The sequence below is a fragment of the Carcharhinus amblyrhynchos genome, chromosome 1, assembly GCF_965287045.1.
Source record: "Carcharhinus amblyrhynchos chromosome 1, sCarAmb.v2.hapA, whole genome shotgun sequence".
NCBI classification, from domain to species: domain Eukaryota; kingdom Metazoa; phylum Chordata; class Chondrichthyes; order Carcharhiniformes; family Carcharhinidae; genus Carcharhinus; species Carcharhinus amblyrhynchos.
Window position 1 is genome coordinate 8,635,385 of NC_137324.1, and position 23,343 is coordinate 8,658,727.

A 23,343-nucleotide genomic window follows, 5' to 3' on the forward strand; every position below is an offset into this window, starting at 1 on the left:
TGTTGGACTTTAACCTGGTGTTGTGAGACATCTTACAACATCTGTAAGGAGAGCAAAGAGCTGACGTTTTGAGTCCAGATGATCCTTTGAGAAAGCTAAAAGGCATAGAAAGTGGGAGATGTTTATACTGTAGGGTGTGGGAATGAAAGATGAGTCATAGTCAAATGTCTGTCCTTGTCCTGCTGCAATCTTCCAATGAAGCTCAACGCAAACTGAGGAACAGCATCTCATCTTCCGGCTCGGTACTTTACAGCCTTCGACTCTCAATATTGAATTCAACAACTTCAGATGATTACTCCACCTCGGCCCCCTTTTGTTTTTATTCTATTTTATATAATTTTTAACTGATCTCTACCTTTTTTTATTTCTTTATTGTCTTCCTTTATTTTCCCCCCCCCCAGCTCTATCCCCCTATTTTATCCCTCCCCTTTTCTTACCTTTTCTCCTCCTTTGCTTTCCTTTTTCCCCCTTCCTTTTTCTCAATGTTACCTCTCTCCCACCCATCTCTCCCCACCCCTCACATCTTCGTTTGTCACAGTTTACCCTCTGATTTCAGCTTCTCTGCCATTTGGCCATTCACACCCTCTTCTCTTTATAGACTGCCATTAGCAACCTTTCCCCTGGTTTCTGTAGCTATGACTCATTTTTCATTCCCTCACACTGCAATATAAATATCTCCCACTTCCTATGCCTTTTAGCTTTGACAAAGGGTCACCTGGACACGAAAGATCAGCTCTTTTCTCTGCTTACAGATGCTGCCAGACCTGCTGAGATTTTCCAGCATTTTCTCTTTTGGTTTCAGCTTCCAGCATCCGCAGTAATTTGCTTTATTTGCTCTGTAGCTGGGACTCAGTGTCTGACATATCTGAGTCCTGATAAAGCACCAAGGACAGCGAAATAAAAATTCCTCTTCTGATTTCTTATCTTGGGGATTAATTCTTTTTTGTGTTCTGTTGGGAGTGGAAGGTCAGGTCTGGGAGTTTAGAAGAATGAGAGGTGATATCGATAACATCTATAAAATTTCGAGTGGCCTTGGCAGGGCTGATGTGGAGACTTTTTTTTTAAGTTTACTTATTAGTGTCATAAGTAGGCTTAATTAACACTGCAATGAAGTTACTGTGAAAATCCCCTAGTCGCCACACTCCAGCGCCTGCTCGAGTACGCTGAGGGAGAATTTACATGAGGCATGGCCAATGCACCTAGCCAGCGCTTCTTTCTGGACTGTGGGAGGAAACCAGAGCACCACGAGGAAGCCCACACATGCATGGGAAAACATACAAACCACAAGGTGACCCAAGCCATGAATTGAACCCGGGCTCCTGGCACTGTGAGGCAGCAGTGCTAACCACTGTCCCACCGTGCTGCCCACATGACTGTTCCAGGCTTGAAGAGCCTCGAAGCAGAGGGCTTGATAGCAGCCGTTTAGGACTGCGGTAAAGAGAAATTTCTTCACTTGGGCAGTCGGGAACTTCTGGAATGCTTTGCCCCAAAAGGCTGTGGGTTCTCAGTCAAGGAGTATGTTTTTTGACTCTAGTGGAATCAGGTTAAATGGGAATAAGGCAAAAAAGTGGAGTTGAGGTCATTTGATGATCTAATTGAATGGCAAAGCAGGCTCGGGGGGCGTTGCTGCTATATTGCCTTGTCTCCACATCCTTCAGTGGTAAGTCACCACTGAAGGATGGGTATTTAATTACCGAGCAAAGAGCAGAAGAGCAAGTGATTAAAAATATTGTTCAGTTGTAATAACTGGAATTTGCAGCTGTAAGCTTTCCCAGTATAACTCGTTTCTAGCCTGTGTGGTGCCTGGGAAATTTGCACGATCCCAAAGGATTTTCCATTTACTTTGTTTTCTGAGAGCAGGAAATCAGATTGTCCATGAGAGATTCCTGTGACTCTGCTTTACCCACCTCTGTATTATTAGTAGAAGAATCATTGAATCCCTACAATGCAGAATGAGACCATTCGGCCCATCGAGCCTACACCGACAACAATCCGACCCAGGCTAGATCTTGCTAACCCCATGCATTTACCCTGCAAATCCCTTTGACTCTCAGGGTTAATTTAGCATGGCTAATCCACCATGGTGAACAAGCCCACATCATACAGTGCAGCAGGAGGCCATTTGGCCCATCGAGTCTGTGCCGACCACAGCCCCACAGGGGCCTGACACTAAGAGGCAATTTAGCATGGCCCATCCACTTATCCCACACATCTTTGGACTGTGGGAGGAAACCTGAGCACCCGGAGGAAACCCAGTCAGGCAGGGGGCAAATGTACAAACTCCACATGTAGAGAAAGACCAACTTCCTGCACTTCAGGGATTCTATGATTAATTTGAAAATATAAGGTAGGTCCATTCAAAAGTCTGATGGCAGCAGGGAAGAAGCTGTTCGTGAGTCAGCTGGTACATGACCTCAGACTTTTGTATCTTTTCCCCACAGAAGAAGGTGGAAGAGAGAATGTCTGGGGTGGGTGGGATCCTTAATTATGCTGGCTGCTTTTCCGAGGCAGCAGGAAGTGTAGATGGAGTCAGTGGATGGGAGGCTGGTTTGTGTGATGAACTGGGCTTCATTCATGACCCTTTGTAGTTTCTTGCAGTCTTGGTCAGAGCAGGAGCCGTACCAAACTGCAATACATCCAGAAAGAATGCTTTCTATGGTGAAGTTGTAAAAGTTGGTGAGAGTCACAGTGGACATGCCAAACTTCCTTAGTCTCCTAAGAAAGTAGGGGCATTGGTGGGCTTTCTTAACTATAGCATCGGAGTGAGATGGAGTGATGAGGTGGAGGTGTCGGACTGGAGTGGAAATCTTCATCATCTGCCTCCTCAGTGGAAGAATACCTCAGCACAACTGTAGCCTCAACAAATAGTGTCCTAACTGGAATCTGCTGACACAACCCAAGACCAGGTGGGGTCGAACCTGCAGTAAGCACTTCTGATATCATGTGGAACAGTCAGTGTGTGTCAAGATTGTAAAACTGTGGTTTCTGACTACTATGGGTTGGTAGGGGAACCTTTACTTGTATAGGATTGTTTTTTTTTTCCTGATCATTTATTAATTTGGCTGGAATATGTATTTGCTTTCGAGGAGTAGGCCATTCAGCACCTTGAGCCTGTTCTGCCTATCGTGGCTGATTTGTATCTCCACTCCATTGGCTCACCGTTGCTCCATATCCATCAATATCGCTATCAAACAATACATTTATTGATGTCAATTGTGGAATTTCATTTGATTCCCAGCATGTACAGCCCTTGAGGGGAGAGAGCTCCAGATTTCTTCTACACTTCCCTTTTTGTGGAAGGAAAATGCTTCTTGATCTCACTCCTAAAATGGAATTGATTTTGATGTTGTGCCCTCTTGATTCTGATTTCCCCACTAGAGGGGACAGTTTCTGTCACCATTACACCCCTTTTAGATTTCAATTTGATCACCCCTCAATGCTGTAGCCTTGAGGGAACATAAGCCAGATTCTCTTCACAAGCAGTATTTTCAAATGAATCATAGAATCCCAACAGTGCAGAAGGAGGCCATTCAGCCCATTAAGTCTGCACTGGCAATAATCCCACCCAGGCCCTATCCGCGTAACCACACGTATTTACCCTGCTAGTCCCCCTGATATTAGAGGGCAATTTACCAATCTACCTAACCTGCATGTCTTTGTGGGAGGGAACTGGAGGAAACCCTTGCAGACACGGGGAGAACATGCAGACTCAGCAGAGGCAGTGACCCAAATTGGGAATGGAATCTGGGTCCCTGGTGCTGTGAGACAGCAGTGTGAAATGGCCTAACAAATGCCACTCAATGCCATCAAGCCGAATGGTCAGGAGAAACTCCATGGGTCAGTGTATGTCAGTAATAGGGCAGGAAGAATTCAACTGTTCAGTAAATAAATGAAGAAAGAAAGATTTGTATTTATATTGTATCTTTCATGACCTCAGGAAGTGCTTAGGTTGCAACACATTGCAGGTACTGTGTTGAAATTAAGATCCCACAAATAGGATTACCTCTGTGAAGCAGTGCAACTAATGGAATGGGGGGTGGCGGAATGAGGAAAGAGTGGCGCGCCTTACAACAATAGTTAACATAATAAGAACATAAGAACATAAGAAATAGGAGCAGGAGTCGGCCATCTAGCCCTTCGAGCCTGCCCCGCCATTCAATAAGATCATGGCTGATCTGTCGTGGCTCAGTTCCACTTTCCCGCCCTCTCCCCATAACCCTTAATCCCCTCTCTTATCAAAAACCCATCAACCCACGTCTTAAATATATTTAGCGAGGCAGCCTCCACCACTTCAACGGGCAGAGAATTCCAGAGATTCACCACCCTTTGAGTGAAGAAGTTCCTCCTCAACTCCGTTCTAAACCGCCCCCCCCCCCTTTATCTTGAGGCTGTGCCCCCTAGTCCTACTGTCTTTTTTGAGCGGGAAGAGTCTCTCCACCTCTATCCTATCCATCCCATTCATCATCTTATACGTCTCAATGAGGTCTCCCCTCATTCTTCTAAACTCTAACGAGTACAAGCCTAGTTTATTCAGCCTCTCCTCATAGCTCAACCCCTTCAACTCCGGTATCAGCCTAGTAAACCTCCTCTGCACTCCCTCCAAGGCCAAAATAAGCTCAGCTCCAAGTTCCCATTAAAACAAATCCGCATGGTTACAAATTGAAGCAATTTTCCCAAAATTGGGACCGTATGAAGAACTTTCCGGCGTTGTTTGAAAGCAGTACGGAAAACAGCTGGCTGGTGACAATGCATAGACAAGCAATAACAAGCGTGCTACGTTGAAACAGTAAACATCAAACGTGAGCAGAGAAACACTTCACTGATCCAACATCCACATCCACAACTGCTCCTACGGGAGATCTGTGCAAACACGCCTCTACAAAACACATCACCAGCATTCTTGTTCTCTGAGTCATGTCCCTATTTTCATGCAATATTTTGACAGTGAGCATTCTAAAAGATACCACCTGCAGCATAACAACACTTTAGTGGTATTTTCCGTCTCTCTCTCTCTCTCACTCATTCTTGCATTTCATGTAATGATGGCAACACGTGTGCAGTACATTTTATTTCTGAAGGGGCGGAAGACCACTGGTGTAATCAAACATTCAGGGCAGCACGGTGGAACAAAAAATAAAGTTTATTTATTAGTGTCACAAGCAGGCTTACATTAATGTTGCAATGAAGTCACTCCGGCGCCTGTTCGGACACACTGAGGGAGAATTTAGCATGGCCAGTGCACTTAACCAGCACGTCTTTTGGACTGTGGAAGGAAACCCGGGTAGACATGGGGAGAATGTGCAGACTCCATGCCGTCTCGGCATAATGGTTAGCACTGAGTGTGGTTAAGAGTCAATAAAATTGGTATGGGACTGGAATCGTGTAAAGATCAGACTGGGTGAGCAATGACAGCAGGCTTGTTAACTTGTATTGCCACTTTGTGCTTTTACTCAAGATAGACTCAAATTGCTGCCTTATTCTTCCTACCAAAGTGAATGATCTGACAGTCATCATCTACATTGAAATAAATTTGCCACTTACACAATACAACCTGCACGCTTGTTAACTTTGTCTTGTATTCTGTTGTAATCTTGCTCAATATTGCTGTTCAGAGGGATCTTCAGGTTCCGTATCTCCCTTAAAGTGGCCACACAAGTAAATAGGGTGGTAAAGAAGCATGCTGCCTTTATTGGTCGGGGCATTGACTACAAGAATGAGGATGTCATGTTGCAGCTTTATAAAACTTTGGTTAGGCCACACTTAAGCATATCACATTCAATTCTGGTCGCGAAACATTACAGGAAGGATGTCGTGGCTTTGGAGAGGGTGCAGAAAAGGTTTACCAGGATGCTGCCTGGATTAGAGGGTATAAGCTATAAAGAGAAGCTGGAGAATATTTTTTTTTCCTCTGGAGCGGCAGGGGCTGAGGGGAGACCTGTCAGAAGTCTACAAAATGATGAGATGCATAGATAGGGTTGACAGTCAGAATCCTTTCCCCAGTTGAAATGTCTAATATTCAGGGGCATGTACTTCAGGTGAGAGGGGGAAAAGTTCAAAGGCGATGTAAGGGGCAAGTTTCTTTCCACAGAGAGTGGATGGGGTCTGGAACATACTGCTAGGAGGGATGGTGGAGGCAGATATGATGGCGGTGTCTGAGGGGCTTTTAAATAAGCATATGAATATGCAAGGAATAGAGGGATATGGACCAAGGGCAGGCAGAAAGGATTGGTTTAATTTGGCATCATGTCTGGTACACAATCATGGGCTGAAGGGCCAGTTGTTGTGCTTTACTGTCCCCTGTATGCATAGGACATCACTGCAGGAGCTCCTCAGTTGGACTTTGGACACTACCCCATCCTCAGTTATTTCATACAGGCAAGTCAGATGCTGGGACTTTTTGCTATTCAACAGATGTGGGTGCCACTGGCTAAGCTAGCATTTATTCCCCAACCCTAATTATGACTGTAAGAAATGGGAACAGGAGTAGGCCGTTCGGCCTCTCAACCCTGCTCTACCATTCAATAGGATCATGGCTGATCCAACGATATTCCACATGACCACTTTCCTCCCTTTCCCTGTAACCCTTGATTCCCTTACTGATCAAGAATCTATGCATCTCAACCTTAAAAATATGCAAGGACTCTTCGCCACAGATCTCTGTGGCAATCTCACTCGCAACCCTCAGAAGAAACTTCCCATCATCTCAGTCTAAATTGGTGTCCCTTTATTCTGAGACTCTATCCTCTGGTCATAGACTCTCCCATGAGGGGAAACATCCTCAGATTCATCTTGTCAAGCCCCTTAAGAACCCTGTACGTTTTAATGAGGTCACCTCTCATTCTTTAAAATTACAAACAGTCAAGTCCCAACCAGTTTAACCTTTCCTCATAAGACAATCCTTCCATACTTGGATCATCCTAGTGAACCTTCTCTGAACTGCCTCCAATGAAGTATATCCCTTGAAGATGGTTTGTCTTAGACCACTGCAGTCCATGCACAGTAGGTACATCCACATGCTATTAGGAACTTAAAAAGATGTTCTAGGATTTTGACCCAGTGGCATTGAAAGAATGGTGAAATAAATAGTCATTTGGTAATGCACAACATGATTTGCTGAACAAAGACATGTTGCCAAAACTTTTCATTTTGCACTCATCGGGACAATTGGCAAGAATACCACATTTAGAGGGAGCAATGGTTTATATTTCATGAAGAGAGCACTGATTGTTTGGCAAGTGGACTCTGGTAGCGGCATTGGCATGGAGAATGCACCAGCTAACTGATGACTGACAGTTAACTGCCAAGTTTTGTTTAGGTTTAAGCCAGGTAGGTTGACTCTAATTGATCACAGCATTGCCTTGGGAAATGAATCAGAAAATGGCTGTCACCTGCGTTGTGCCAGTTTCAACTAACAATGTGTGTAAATGTTCTTTCTGTCTGCAAAGATCAGGGCCACATGTATTAATATATGTAGCCTCAGCATGGGTAAGTGCGCCACACTGCGAGCCAGACTGATGATATTAAATTAGTTGTCAGCATAATTCTTCGCACACTGAGGATGATTTGACAAATGTTGTCCAATTGCAAAAGCACATCTAATATTAGATGTCATGTTTTGAGTTTTGTAAACATAAGCTGGGTTGGATACAGTCAGTATCATGCCCTTTGAAAACAGCTAAAGGGACATCCTGTTTGATTCGATCTGCCAATCATTGGGAAGGATGGCCCATATATCTGGTGTCACACTGGTACTGAAATTCATGCACCACTTTACTCATTTGTGTGATGGGCAAAATATCCTTTTGGTTTGAGGCAGCATCCTGTCAGTGGTAAACTTACATTGCTACTTCATAGCAGCAGTGTGAAGTGGCTAGCTTTAGCTGTTGCTCATGTTTTTTTAGGTACCTTACCCTTCTAGGGTAATCTGAGGACTGGGTGCTTTTCAAGACACGAGGTAAAAACTGGGTAGCATGGACAGGTTGGGCCAAAGGTCCTGTTTCCATGCTGTAAAACTCCTATAAGGTAGTGATCCTTGGCCCATTCATGAATTTGTGCACAATATAATGAGTGATAATCTGGTCAGGATAGCCATTACCTCGCCGGATGGTTTTGATGCACCCAATTTCAGCATCAAGCCTACTTGGTGAGCAAATGTCTTGAGGTCTAGATCAGTAGAGTGCAAGACAAAAAAACTTTGACAACCTGTGTCTTTTATTTTGGCAGTGGTGATCTATTTCCAAGTCAGGATGGTGTGTGGCTTGGAGGGGAACTTGCAGATGGTGGTGTTCACATCAATCTGCATCCCTTGTGTTTCTAGATAAGAGGACGCAGGTTTGAGAAGTGTTGTCAAAGGAGCCTTGGTCTTGTAGATGATACACACTGCTGCCACTGCCCCCAGTGTTGGAGGGAATGAATGTTGAAGGTGAAAGATGGGACACCAATTAAATGGGCTGCTTTGTCCTGGATGGTGTTGACCTTCTTGAGTGTTGTTGGAGTTGCACTCATCCAGACAAGTGGAGAGTATTCCATCACAGTCCTGACTTGTACCTTGTAGATGGTGGGCAGATTTTATTAAGTCCTGAAGGTGAGTTATCACTGTAAATTTCTCAATAGTTTATATGTATGTATAAAAAATTTTTTAAACCCTCCAATTTGCTGTCATTTGCACATCTAGAACATCGTACCTCTGATCCCTCAGCCCAAATCATTTACACAAATATTGAATGAGGTGTCTATTCTTAATTTTCTTTTTAATTGATTATTCATAAGTGCCACATTTGGATTCCCCATTAGCCACGCGAAAACATTGGCTCTGGAACCTTGCAGAGGAGTTACTAATACTTCACCACGTTGTAAATGAAACAGAATTGTTTGAAGTTTTGGCCATGATTAATGCACTCGATAGTCTTGCAACTTGCTAGAGTGATTCAACTTTCTTATCACTGTAATCTGTCCAAAAATGTTAAGTGCTTTATATGTGTGTCTAACAGGCTTGCTGCTGGGGCCACCTCTCAAGAGGAGGTGAGGAAATGAGGCTGACCTTTCATGGGAAATACTATTTTATTATTCATTCTCTGGGGGAATGGGTACCTGTGGGATCCTTTATGTGGTTTGCTTCAGTCAAAGACTTCATTTTAAGATATTTCTACTTATGTAACTGCTTATGCTAAACTTTAAAGCTATCTTGGCCACAATTTAAATTCAGCTGGGAATTCTGGGATTAGCTTGGAAAGTTGACTGCATTTTTAAAAAAGTCATCTTGCAAGCAAGGTTTTTTCATAAACCCAAACAGAAGCTTCTCACAGCCACAGCTGCCAATTGTTTATGAAAGTTAGGGACACAGTTTGTACCAGCAATTTCAGTAACACAGATAAGAATTTGTATAATTTTTTTATTCATTCGTGGGACATGTGCATCGCTGGTTGGCCAACATTTATTGCCCATCCCTACTTCCCCTTGAGAAGATGGTGGTGAGCTGCCCTCTTGAATCGCTGCAGTCTATGCTCTGTGAGTTGACCTACAATACTGTTAGGGAGGGAATTCCAAGATTTTGACCCAGCAACTGTGAAGGAACGGTGATATATTTCCAAGTCAGGATGGTCAAGATATTGTATAACGGTTATTGGTTTAGTCAGTTCGGTCCTATGCAAGGTTTGGATTGAGTCTGGACTAGATTCTGCTGGTCCCTTTCTCTCTCACTCACTCCTCTCTCAAGTAATCCTTTTTCACTTCCTAATGTGTTAATTTTAAATGATGCTCAATAAATGAAGTTCAACTTCAAACCAGTGCTGCCCACGTCTATTCTAAGAAATGAACACACCCTACAGTGTGGCGTGGCATGGTGGCACAGTGGTCAGCACTGCTGCCTCTCAGCACCAGGGACCCGGGTTCAATTCCGGCCTTGGATCACTATCTGTGTGGAGTTTGCACATTCTCCCCATGTCTGCGTATGTTTCCTCTGGGTGTTCTGATTTCCTCCCACAAAGATGTCTGGGTTAGGTTGATTGGCCATGGTAAATTGCCCCTGAGTGTTGGGGGAATTAGCAGGGTAAATGTGGCGGTTACAGGAATAGGGCCTCGGTGAGATTGTTGTCAGTGCAGACTCGAGGAGGCCAAAAAGCCTCTTTCTGCACTGTAGGGATTCTATGATAGCACCATTGGTAAGATTGACAATCCTTTACCCAGGGCAGAATGGATCACTCCCCAGCATGGCTGAAATGTGAACAAAATCCCCCTTGTTTTTAATTATAGTCTACATGATGGCACTGATTTAGACACATGTCACAGGCATGACCACAGTGACACATATTAACCTAGTTCACTAACTTTAGTAGAAAACGCTTTGGATAGAGAATTACTGAGTGAGTAGGAATGAACTGGTCATTTTTTTTGGGTTGGCAAGCTGTAACTAGTGTAGTGTCACAGAGATCAGTTCCCAGAGCTCAACTATTTTCAGCTCAGTTGGCCAGGTGACTGGTTTGTGGTTTGGACTGACACCTCAGGTTCAATTCCTGTATCGCCTGAGGTTGGGCTTTTTCAGATTTGCCCGTTGTCTGAGGTGTGGTGATCCACATGTTGAAATCACCACCAGTCAGCTCGTCCCCCTCGAAGGAGGGAACAGCCTATGGTCATATAGGACTATGGTGACTTTTATATCAATTACTTAGACGAGGTTACTGAATGAATTATAGATAAATTTGTCAATGACCCCCAAGATGGATAATAAACTTGGTGTTGAAGAACAAGTAAAGAGTCTACCAGGGATATAGCTAGGTTAAATGACTGGGCAGAGCTTGGATGTTGGAGTATAATGTGAGGAAAATCTGTAAGTTATCCATTTTGGCAGGACTAATGGCAGTATAATTCACTGTTGTTGGGTCAAAATAGAATCATAGAATCTTAGAATCTCCACAGTGCAGAAGGAGGCCATTTAGCCCATCGAGTCTGCACCAACCACAATCCCACCTACGCCCTATCCCTGTAACTCCACATAGTTACCCTGCTAGCCCCACTGATCTGGAACTCGCTCCCTAACAGCACTGTCAGTATACCTGCATCTCATGGACTGCAGCGTTTCACGAAGGTGGATCATAGCCACCTTCTTCAGAGCAGTTAGGAATTGGCAATGAATGCCTGCCTGGTCCTTGATGCCCACATCCTGTGAATGAATAAATATAAAAAAAAGAGTTTGCAGAACTCGTGTACAGATGACCCAGTACCTGAATCACAAACATTTAGTTATGGAGGGACAGAAATTGATTAGGAAAGCAAATGGAATTTATTGCAGAGAGAATTGAATACAAATGTAGGAGCATTTTTACTATAGCTGTACAGAGCTGTGGTGAGACCATATCTGGATACTGTGTATAGTTTTGGTTCTCTTATTAATTGGCTTAGAAATAGTTTACTTGAATAGTTCCTGGAATGACAGGGTTATCTTATGAAGAAACATTGAACATATTAGAGCGGTATCCATCCATATTTAGAAGAATGAGAAGTCATCTTATTGAAACTTATAAGATCCTGTGGGGATTTGATAGGGTAGATGCTGCAATGATGTTTTGTGGGAAGACAAGAACTACTGGACATAATTTAAGAATAAGGGGTCTCCCTTTTAAGACAGATCTGAGGGTAATTTTTTTTCCCTCTCAAGAAGGTTGTTAGTGCATGGAAGTTTCTTCTCCAACAAGCAGTGGAGGTTGGGTCATTATATTTATACATGGCTGAGTTAGATGGATTTCTAATAGACAAAGGAGTTCAGGATTATGGGGAACAGGAAAGTGGAGTTGAAGCCTCAGTCAGATCAGCCATGATCTTACTGAATGGTGGAACAGCCCTGAAGGGCTGAACGGCCTACTCTTGCTTCAATGATCCTGTGCTCTCAATATCCAGGTATATATTCATTTGTGTATTTTTTTTTTATTCATTTGTGGGACATGGAAGTCATTGGCTGGCCAGCATTTATTGCCCATCCCTAATTGCCCTTGGAGGGCAGTTGAGAGTTAACCACACTGCTGTGGCTCTGAAGTCACACGTAGGCCAGACCAGATAAGGACACCAGATTTCCTTTCCTAAAGGACATTAGAGAACTAGATGGGTTTTACCGACAATTGACAATGGTTTCATGGTCATCAGTAGATTCTTAATTCCAGATTTTTTTTTTATTGAATTCAAATTTCAGCACCTACCATAGCGGGATTTTATCTTGCGACCCTGGGTCCCCATTAGCATTCGCTGAGTTTCTGGATTAATAATCTAACATTAGTTTATAATACCACTAGGCCATCGCCGACCCTGGTTGCTTAACAAATATCTCTCGCCCTTTTACAACCAAGGAAGTTAAAGCACTCAGTGATTTTAAAAAAAACACTCGCCTATCCTTCTTTTCGTCGGCATATCTGATGTACTAATGCACAAAGCGCGAATGCACAATGGTACAGTAGCATTTAAATAACTGGCCCAGTAATCCAGAGAACAGTAGCTCCAATCTGACTGTGGCAGGCTGAAAATTGAATTCAGTTTTAAAAACAAAAAGTCTGGAAGCAAGAAGTGACCATGGGAGCTGTTGGATTCTAGTGAAAACCCAACTGGTTCACTGATGTCCTGGTGAGTCAGTGAAATACTTCCTTAAATGTGAGCTAGTGAGAACTCTAGCCCTAGAGTCACTTGCCCTCTAAAGACATTCAGATGTATCAAAGACCCATCAGCACTTCCTTGGGGAATGTGAACGATGCTGATTTTTCCCAGAATGAATGAGTAAAAAAATGTACAGTGCAACAGCCTATTTTTTCATAGAATCATAGAAACCCTACAGTGCAGAAAGAGGCCATTTGGCCCATCGAGTCTGCACCGACCTCAACCCCACCCAGGCACTACCCCCTATCCCTACATATTTACCTGCTAATTTCTCTAATTTATGCATCTCATGACATTAAGGGGCAATTTTAGCATGGCCAATCAACCTAACCCGCACATCTCTGGATCTTTTGTTTTGCTTATTTATGAATCAGAAGATCAGAAATTCCCTCCCAAAAGCTCTCCCTCTTTTCCTCTTCCTTTAAACTCTTTCTTTAAAGATGCTCCTTAAAACCTACCAATTTCATCAGTGTGAAGATGCTGATGTTGGACTGGAGTGCACAAGATGAGAAGTCACGTGACACCAGCTTATAGTCCAACAGGTCTATATGGAACCATAAGCTTTTGCAGCGCTGCTCCTTCTTCAGGTGAAGTGGAGCAAGGTACTCAGGTACAGAATATATAGATGGAATGACCATAGCCTGATACTCACAGGTGTCAACCGATAAGTACAGACAGTGTAAGCCGGCTGAATAACAAGTCTTTACAAGTAATCATGAGTACATATAGACAAATGTAAGCAGTTAAATATAATCAGTATGTGTGAAGTGTCAACAGGCTATATAACAAGTGAAGGGATGACCTAAGAATTGACAATTTAAGGCAGAGAGATAATTATAAACAATCACAGAATGATATGGTGCTAAATACTATGCAAACTTCACTCCTCCGCCCCCCGCATTTCACCTGAAGAAGGAGTGGCACTCCAAAAGCTTGATTTAAAATGAACCTGTTGGACTCTAACCTGGTGTCATTGTGACCTCTCAACTTCATCAGTGGAAGAGAGTTGAATAGTCAGTGTGACTTTGTTTTTTAAGTAGTAAGTTTTGTTATCTCTTAGAGGGATGGCAGGACAGCTCCAATCACTGGAGTGCACATCCTGTTCCACGTGGGAACTCCAGGACATTCCATGTGTCCTGGATAACCATGTATAAAGGAAGTGTCATCAGCTGCAGCAGCCTCAGTGCCAGGTTTCAAGATCTTGGCATCACTGTGGCAAATCCAGGAGGTTTAGAATTTTGTGAATGGCATGTTTTAAAGATGCGGGCACCCTGCAGCTTACGAGTTTGCAGAGAGAGAGTGAAGGAGTGACCATCAGGTAGTCCAGAAGAAAGAGGCAGGTAGTGCTAGAGTGCATCTCGCTTTCCAACCAGCATTCCTTTTGAAATATCAACGAAAGTGATGGTTCATCCAGGGAGTGCGGGCAGAGCCAAGTTTCTGGCACCATGGCTGGCTCAGCTGTACAGGGGTTACGAAGGAGACTTAAGAACTTAGTGATTCGATAAGGGAACATGCAGGCATTTCTTTGGCCGTAGATATGAATCCCAGGATGGTGACCCTGGTGTCAGGGCCAAGAATGTCATTGGCCATAGGATGCCCTGAGTGGGAATGGCGACCAGCTAACAGCTACATCAGTACCAACGACATGAGGTGGAAGAGGGATGTGGTCCTGCAGTCAGAATTCTGGCAACTAGGTAGAAAATTAACAGGTGGGATCTCAAAGGTAGTAATCTTCGGATTACTCCTGGTAGCATGTTCCAGTGAGGATAGAAGTAGAGAATCGAATAGATGAATATAAGAGATGATGCAGGAGAGCTGCCTTCAGATTCTTGGGATATTGGGATCAGTTCTAGGGGAGATGGGACCTGTACAAACCTGAGCAAAGCTGGGTCAAATATCCTTGTTGGGCAGTTTGCTAGTAAGACTGTTTCAATGCTCTATTGCTCAATGAAATTCAAAATAACAAAAGATATGGATGAGGGTTCCTGCTTCAGGTAGGCTGAGGCATTATGTAGATTGATGTAGTGACAGATGGGAATAGGCAGAACTGTTATGGAATTGATACCTGATCTTGGGTGAAATATGACACCACGGTTGCAAATAGCCTCTGAGATCCGTCAAGAAGAATGATTGATTTATTTGTGGGCATCACTGGCTGGGCCAGCATTTATTGCTCATCCCTAGTTACCCTTAAAAGGTCACATATAGGCCAAGTAAATATGGCAGATTTCCTTTCCTAAAGGGCATTAGTGAACCAGATGGGTTTTTACCACAATCGACAATGGTTTCGTGGTCATTAGACATTTAATTTGTGATTTTTTTTCTTAATTATTGAACTCAAATTTTACCATCTGCATAGTAGGATTGAACCTGGGACCCGAGAACATTACTTTGGGTCTCTGGGTTACTAGCCCAGTGACCTCCCTGCGTGTAAGTTGAGATGGACAGTATGGTAGCACAGTGATTAGCACTGCTGTTTCACAGCGTCAGAGACCCAGGTTCGATTCCCGGTTTGGGTCATTGTCTGTGTGGAGTCTGCACGTTCTCCCTGTGTCTGCGTGGATTTCCTCCGGGTGCTCCGGTTTCCTCCCACGTTCTGAAAGGCGTGCTGATTAGGTGCATTGACCCAAACAGGTGCCAGACTCTGGCGACTAGGGGATTTTCACAACAACTTCATTGCAGTGTAATGTAGGCCTGCCTTCTCACTAATAAATTAACTTTTGACAGCTGTAGAAGTGAACCTGTGCCAGGGACTGGTGGTGATGGTTTTGAGCTTCCCAATATTTAGATTGTATTTTAGGGCAGCACGGTGGCACAGTGGTTAGCACTGCTGCCTCACGGTGCAAGGGACCCAGGTTCGATTCCCAGCTCAGGTGACTATGCACACTCCGCATAGACATTCTCCCCATGTCTGTGAGGGTTTTCTCCTGATGCACTGGTTTCCTCCCACAGTCCAAAGATGTGCGGGTTAGGTGGATTGGCTATGCTTATTTGACCCCTTTACTGTCAGGGGTCTAACAGGGTAAATGCATGGAGTTATGGGGTTAGAGCCTGGATGGGATTGTGGTCAGTGCGGACTCAATGGTCCAAATGGCTGCCTCCTGCATTACAGGGATTCTATGACTAAAGTTTATAAGGGAAGTACAGAAGAAGTGTCTCAATCTGCTGCTTCAGCCAGAATGATTCAACTTCTTCATCATTTTAGCTTTTGCAAAGGTTTAAATTGGTTAATGCGAGTCGCTTTTGGTAGCTGGCCAGTTTGACCTGAATGTGTGTTTGGACGAAGCAGATCTATCACCTTTTTATATGCACTGAAACCAGCACCAGGTTTCATTCTGGGTTTTGTCTCTTTGCTACTTCTTTTTCAAGAAGTGGTGAGAAAGAAGTGAGAGACTGTTGTTTATATAGCAGCTTTCACAACCTCAGAACTTTTCAAAGCACTGTACAGCTGAGGGAGTACTTTTGAAGTGTAGTGACTGTTGTAACGTAGGAAATGTGGTAGCCACAAAGTGAGGTCCCGCAAACAGCAATGTGGTAACGATCTGAAAACTTGTCTTTGTGATGTTTGAGGGCTCAGTATTGGGCAGGATGTTGGGAATGACTCCCAGTGGAGGTGGAGTGATCTGTGTAAAGTCACTGCTGACAGCCAGTGCCTCCCACAATGCAGTACTTTCCCTCCATGTAAAACTGGGATCATTGGTTGTTTTTAAATATGTATTGGTTCAAGGGATGTGACATTTTCTGGCAAGGACATTTAATGTCCATCCCTAACTGCCCTTCAGAAGTTTGCGATGACCAGGTTTGTCAAAACACCCATTCAAGCACCTGTACAACATCTTTGGTCCGTCCGCAAGGACCGAGACCTTCAGGTAGCTTGCCACTTCAATACATCACCCTGCTCTCCTGCCCACATGTCCGTCCTTGGCCTTTTGCAATGTTCGAGTGAACCCTAATGCAAAGTGGAGGAACAGCACTCTACCTTCTGATTTTAGGCACTTTTACAGCCTTCTGGACTGAACATTGAGTTCAACCACTTCGCAGCGTGAACTTTCCCCTCCACCTCCACCCCATTTCCATTTGTTTTATCTCCTCTCTTTCCACCCTGTTCCCCACCTCACCCCAACCCCCCCACATCTTCAGGCCAACAGCCACATTTCTCAGGCTGTCCTTTAACAAGCTGTACCTTTGCTTTGCCATTCATGCATTCTGATCCCTTAATGAACACTTTTTCAACTCCTTCTCAGCCTCCAGTATCCTCATTAACCTTCCCTTTGTCAATCCCACCCCCCACCCCACTGAACCTCATTGAATAAACCTCTATTAATTCTCTTCCCTCTCAGCTGTGTAGAAGGGTCAGCTAGACTCAAAATGTTGGCTCTGTTCTCTTTCCACAGATGCTGTCAGACCTGCTGAGGTTTTCCAGCATTTTGCTGTTTGTGTCAGATTCCAGCATTTGTAATATAGGAAGTGAGGTAGCCACAGTGAGCTCCTGCAAACAGCAATGTGGTAATGAGCTGAAAACCTGTCTTTGTGATGTTTGAGGGCTCAGTATTGGGCAGGACGTTGGGAATGACTCCCAGTGGGGGTGGAGTGACCTGTGTAAAGTCACTGCTGACAGCACTTTACAGCACTTTCCCTCCATGTAAAACTGGAGTATTTTGCATTTATCCAAGTACAAGTTCTGTCAGTCAGCTATTTACTAGAGATGTGCATTACCATATATGATGATGAATGGGATGGATAGGATAGAGGTAGAGAGGCTCTTCCTGCTCAGAAAGGACAGTAGGACTAGGGGGCACAGCCTCAAGATAAAGGGGGGGCGGTTTAGAACGGAGTTGAGGAGGAACTTCTTCACTCAAAGGGTGGTGAATCTCTGGAATTCTCTGCCCGTTGAAGTGGTGGAGGCTGCCTCGCTAAATATTTTTAAGACGCGGGTTGATGGGTTTCTGATAAGAGAGGGGATTAAGGGTTATGGGGAGAGGGCGGGAATGTGGAACTGAGCCATGACAGATCAGCCATGATCTTATTGAGATAAGATAAGATAAGATAAGATAAGAAATAGGAGCAGGAGTAGGCCATCTAGCCCTTCGAGCCTGCCCCGCCATTCAATAAGATCATGGCTGATCTGTCGTGGCTCAGTTCCACTTTCCCGCCCTCTCCCCATAACCCTTAATCCCTTCTCTTATCAAAAACCCATCAACCCGCTTCTTAAAAATATTTAGCGAGGCAGCCTCCACCACTTCAACGGGCAGAGAATTCCAGAGATTCACCACCCTTTGAGTGAAGAAGTTCCTCCTCAACTCCGTTCTAAACCGCCTCCCCTTTATCTTGAGGCTGTGCCCCCTAGTCCTACTGTCTTTTTTGAGCGGAAAGAGTCTCTCCACCTCTATCCTATCCATCCCATTCATCATCTTATACGTCTCAATGAGATCTCCCCTCATTCTTCTAAACTCTAACGAGTACAAGCCTAGTTTATTCAGCCTCTCCTCATAGCTCAATCCCCTCAACTCCGGTATCAGCCTAGTAAACCTCCTCTGCACTCCCTCCAGGACCAAAATATCCTTGCGCAGGTGCGGCGCCCAAAACTGCACACAGTACTCCAGCTGCGGCCAGGCTCAAAGGGCTAGATGGCCTACTCCTGCTCCTATTTCTTATGTTCTTATGATTTAAATCTTTGCAAAGATTGCAGTGATGAGGAAGTTGAATCATTCTGGCTGAAGCAGCAGACCGAGACACCCTTCCCCAGTTGGCGAACTTTTGCCCATTTGAGTCCTGAACCATGGCACTCTGTGGTCAGTAATTCTGTGCTTAATGTTGTAGTTGCATTCCTGCAAAGTGCAAATTTAAATGAAACATGTTAAGAGAAACAAATTTTCTCATTACAACTAATTAAATGCTGTACTTGAGGTCTGCAGGACACTCTGGTCAGGAAAAGAACACTACCTGTTAAAGTTAAACGACTTTTATATTCATAATTAAATGATTTTTTTAAAAAAGTGTTAAAATATAAAAGATATATGCAGCCTCTGCTACTCACCAACTCTTTGAATAGCTAACTCTGTAGCTCATCACCTCTCTGGCTCGCTGGCCCTCTCATCTTCTAGCTCATAGAATCATAGAATCCTACAGTGCAGAAAGAGGCTCTTTGGCCCATCGAGTCTGCACCGAACACAATCCCACCCAGGCCCTACCCCCGTATCCCTACATATTACACCCACTAATCCCTCTAACCTACACATTCCTGGACACTAAGGGGCAGTTTCTTAGCATGGCCAATCAACCTAACCCACACATCTTTGGACTGTGGGAGGAAACCAGAGTACGCAGACATGAGAATGTGCAAACTCCACACTGACAGTGACCCGAGCTGGAAATTGAACCAGGACCCTGGGGCTGTGAAGCAGCAGTGCTAACCACTGTGCTACCGTGCCGCCCATGAGCTTCTCTACTTCTCCCAGTCATTGGCCCTCTGGTTTGCTGTCTCCCTCGTTGCTGACCTTCCAGCTCGCTGACCGTCTGGCTTCGCATCCCTGCCACTCGCTCACCCGCCTCCCCTCCACCAGGCTGATTTTCTTGTTGGCTCGCCCCTTTGCCTCGCCACCTTTCTCACTCTCTGACTCCTCCACCCTTGTAGTCACCGCTGATTGAGCTGGCTGAACATCCTACTAATGACACATCCTGCTCCTTGACCCTCCTTCTCGCTTGCTAAGCTGCCGACTCTCCCTTTTGTAGAATATCTTGCTTCCCACCTCTCCCACACCTCTCTCTACCGAAAACCTTGTCATGACTTAAGAGTTGGGAAATGAGCGGTGAGAGACACCAAGAAAATCTTCAGAGTAAGAGTAGTTTCAACCACCAAGGCCTCTTCTCAGAAGGCTAAGGAAATTTGGCATGTCAGCTACGATTCTCATCAACTTTTATAGATGCACCATAGAAAGCATTCTTTCTGGTTATATCACAGCTTGGTATGTCTCCTGCTCTGACCAAGACTGCAAGAAACTACAAAATGTCGTGAATGAAGCCCAACCAATCATCATATCAGCCTCCTATGCATTATTCTGTCTACATTTTCCACTGCCTCAGCAAAACAGCCAGCATAATTAAGAACCCCACACATTCTCTCTTCCACCCTCTTCCGTCAGGAAAAAGATACAATAAGCTGAGGTCATGTACCAACCAACTCAAGAACAGATTCTTCCCTGCTGCTATCACACTTTTGAATGGACCTATCTTGCCTTAAGTTGATCTTTCACTACACCCTAGCTATGACTGTAACACTGGATTCTGCACTCTCTCCTTTCCTTCTCTATGAACAGTATGTTCTGTCTGTATAGCATGCAAGAACCAATACTTTTCACCATATACTAATACAGTGGGACGGTCAGGGAGCAGTCAGATGGGTGGGGGGGTGGGGGTGCGGGTGGCGGGGGGCACTTCAAAATGGCACTGATCAGGTCACGTGGGAATGTGTAAGACCTGGCACTAGAACATCATTAAAACAAAACTCTGGGTGCTAAACGCAAATACCAACTAGTTAACTGTGGAGTGACTTAAAATCGGCCAATTTAGAACAGAGACTTGCTAACACTGCTGTTAAGTACTAAGTTCCAGCATTTTATTGTCCATCCCTACTTGCTGTGAATGGAGTGGTGTGCTGGGACCAATTCAGAGGAAAATTTGAGTCAATCACGTTGGTGTGGGATTGGAGTCATTTCCAATGCCAGACCAGGTACATTTGGCCAAATTCCTTTCTCCGTTGAATTGGTGAATCAGTAGAAATCCTTTATTTTTATTACAAAGTTATTAAAAAAAACTTAAATTGTCTACTGCTATGGTAAGATTTGAACTGACAATCTTACTAAAGGCATGTGGATTATTAGGCCAGTAATGCAATCACAACAGTAAATTTAGCTGAGGGAATGGAATTCTCCTTTGCTTGGTAGCTAAGGGTTTTGCACAAACTGAATTTGGGGAAATGCAGTCTCTTTTGAATGTGTTGCCCACAACACTTTTTAAAAAATATATATTTCATAGGATATGGGCTAGAAATTATTAATTACCCTCGAAGGTAGTGGTGAGCTGCCTTGTTGAAGTGCTGCAGGTCATGTGCTGTAGCTACATTCACAGGGTCAGTAGGAACAATATCCAGGATTTTGACCCAGTGACGGTGAAGGGATGATGATATACTTCCAAAAAGAAATTCCACAACACCAACTTAAAGTCCAACAAGTTTATTTGTAGCAAAAGCCGCAAGGTTTCGGAACAGGCTGTCCCTTCGTCAGGTGGCCTGGAGTTCTGATCACAAACAGGGCACAAAGACACAAACTCAATTTACATGCATATGATTGGAATGTGAGTCTTTACAGCTAATCAATTCTTAAAGGTAGTAGAGAGAGCTTTAAGCACAGGTTAAAGAGATGTATATTGTTTCCAGATAAGAAAGTTAGTGAGATTTTGCAAGCCCAGGCAAGTTGTGGGGGTTACAGATAGTGTGATATGAACCTAAGATCCCGGTCGAGGCTGTTCTCACGTGTGCGGAACTTGGCTATCAGTTTCTGCTCAGCAACTCTACGCTGTCGTGTGTCGTGAAGGTCGCCTTGGAGAACGCTGACCCGAAGATCAGAGGCCGAATGCCCATGACCACTGAAGTGTTCCCCAACAGGAAGTCTTGCCTGGTGATTGTCGAGCGGTGTTCATTCATCCATTGTCATAACATCTGCATGGTCTCCCCAGTGTACCAAGCCTCGGGACATCCTTTCTTGCAGCGTTATCAGTAGACACCGTTGGCCGAGTTGCAAGAGTATGTACTGTGTACCTGGTGGATGGTGTTCTCACGTGTGATGATGGCATCCATGTCGATGATCCGGCACGTCTTACAGAGGTTGCTGTAGCAGGGTTGTGAGGTGTTGTGGGATTTCTTTGTTTTACCCCAGTCCAACGCCGGCATCTCCGCATCATGATATATTTCCAAGTCAGGATGGTGAGTGGCTTGAAGGGGAACCTCCAGGTGGTGGTGTTCCCATGTATCTGCTGACCTTGCCCTTCTAGATGGTAACAGTCATAGGTTTGGAAGGTGCTACCAAAGGAGCTTTGTAAGTTGCTGCAGTGCATCTTATAAATGTTACACAGTGCTGCTACTATGTGCAATAGTGGTAGAGGGAGTGAATGTTTAAGATGGTGGATGGGGCATCAATCAAGTGGGCTGATAGTTGTTGAGCTTCTTGAGTGAGTGTGTTGGAACTGTATTCATCCAGGCAAGTGGAGACTTACACTCCCTGTATGGTGGACAGACTTTGGGGAGTCAGGAGTTGAGTTACTCAGTACAGGGTTCCCAGCATCTGACTGCCCTTGTACCGTAATTTTATGGCCGGTCCGATTCAGTTTCTGGTCAATGGTAATTCCCAGGATGTTGATAGTGGAGGATTCAGTGATGGTAATGCCGTTGAGTGTCAGGAAGAGATGGTTACTTTCTCTTACTGGAAGTGGTCATTGCCTGGCATTTTTGACACTTGCACTTATCAGCTCAGGTCTGAATGTTATTTTGTGAAGTATGACTTGGGGTATACAATGGGTTGACCAGGGTCCACGGTTGGCAGCTATAGGAAGGAACAGTCTTTAATGAACCAGGTTGGCTGCCTTGTCTTCCGTAGTCCCTCACGTTTTTGTACTTTTTTTTTTGCAGAAACATTGGAAGAAGAATTGGTTTGTCTTGTATCCGGCTAGCCAGTATGGAATATCCCGGCTGGAATTCTATGACACCAAGGATGGGGCCAACGTGTCAGAGAAACAGGCCACCAAAAAAATGGACAAAAAGATTATCCGGCTATCTGACTGCATCAGCATCACCCAATTACCGAATGAGGTGTGCCCAAAGGAGACAATGTCTGCTTTCACCATTGAAACACAAGAGAAACTGTACACCTTTGCCGCGGAAAAGCAGACCAGCGCAGAATGGGTTGAAAAGCTTTGCGAAACTGCATTCCCGGTGAGTCTAATGAATGTCAATGATGAGGGGATTTTACCAACAATCAAAATGATCCAATCAGGAAGGGGACTTGATGTGCGTGTACTGGCTGTATGGTCGAGCTATCCAATTAGCTGCCAAGGCTCCTGTTTATTTCCCATCATGTATCTATCCAATTCACTTTTGAGTGTTACTGGCACGGTGGCACAGTGGGTTAGCACTGCTGCCTCACAATCCAGGGGACCTGGGTTTGATTCCCGCCTTGGGTCACTGTCTGTGTGGAGTTCTCCCCGTGTCTGCATGGGTTTCCTCCGGGTGCTCCGGTTTCCTCCCACAGCCCAAAAATGTGCAGGTTAGGTGGATTCGTGCTAAATTGCCCCTTAGTGCAACCCTGGATTTGTGGGGTAAATGTGCGGGGTTACAGAATGAGGCCTGGGTGGGACTGTTGTCAGTGCAGATTCGATGGGCCGAATGGTTCTTTCTGCACTGTAGGATTTCTATGTTGTATCTCCTCCCAACACCCTTTCAGTCAGTGCATGCCAGAATGCAACATCTTGTTGATTTTTATCTAGTGTTTAGTTGTCCCCTGTTGCTTCCAGTTCTTGTGTTAAATTTTGTATCTAATGGTTCCCAAGCATCCTGCCACTGGTTTGTCTTTTGTTCATTTGAGAGAGGAGGGTTTTGCTGGCTATGCCAGAATTCACTGCCAATCCCAATTGGCCTTGCTTACTCGGTCCAAACAA

At 44.5% G+C, this 23,343-nt stretch overlaps 1 protein-coding gene across 1 annotated transcript in view; it reads left to right on the forward strand.

Annotated features, from left to right (window-relative positions):
• Window positions 1–23,343, forward strand: part of dok1b (docking protein 1b) — a 92,211-nt gene that overhangs the window by 56,862 nt on the left and 12,006 nt on the right. Inside the window, exon 2 of the mRNA XM_080196884.1 lies at window positions 22,319–22,621. Coding sequence (XP_080053010.1) covers window positions 22,319–22,621 — 303 coding nt within the window. The remainder of the gene's footprint in view (window positions 1–22,318; window positions 22,622–23,343) is intronic.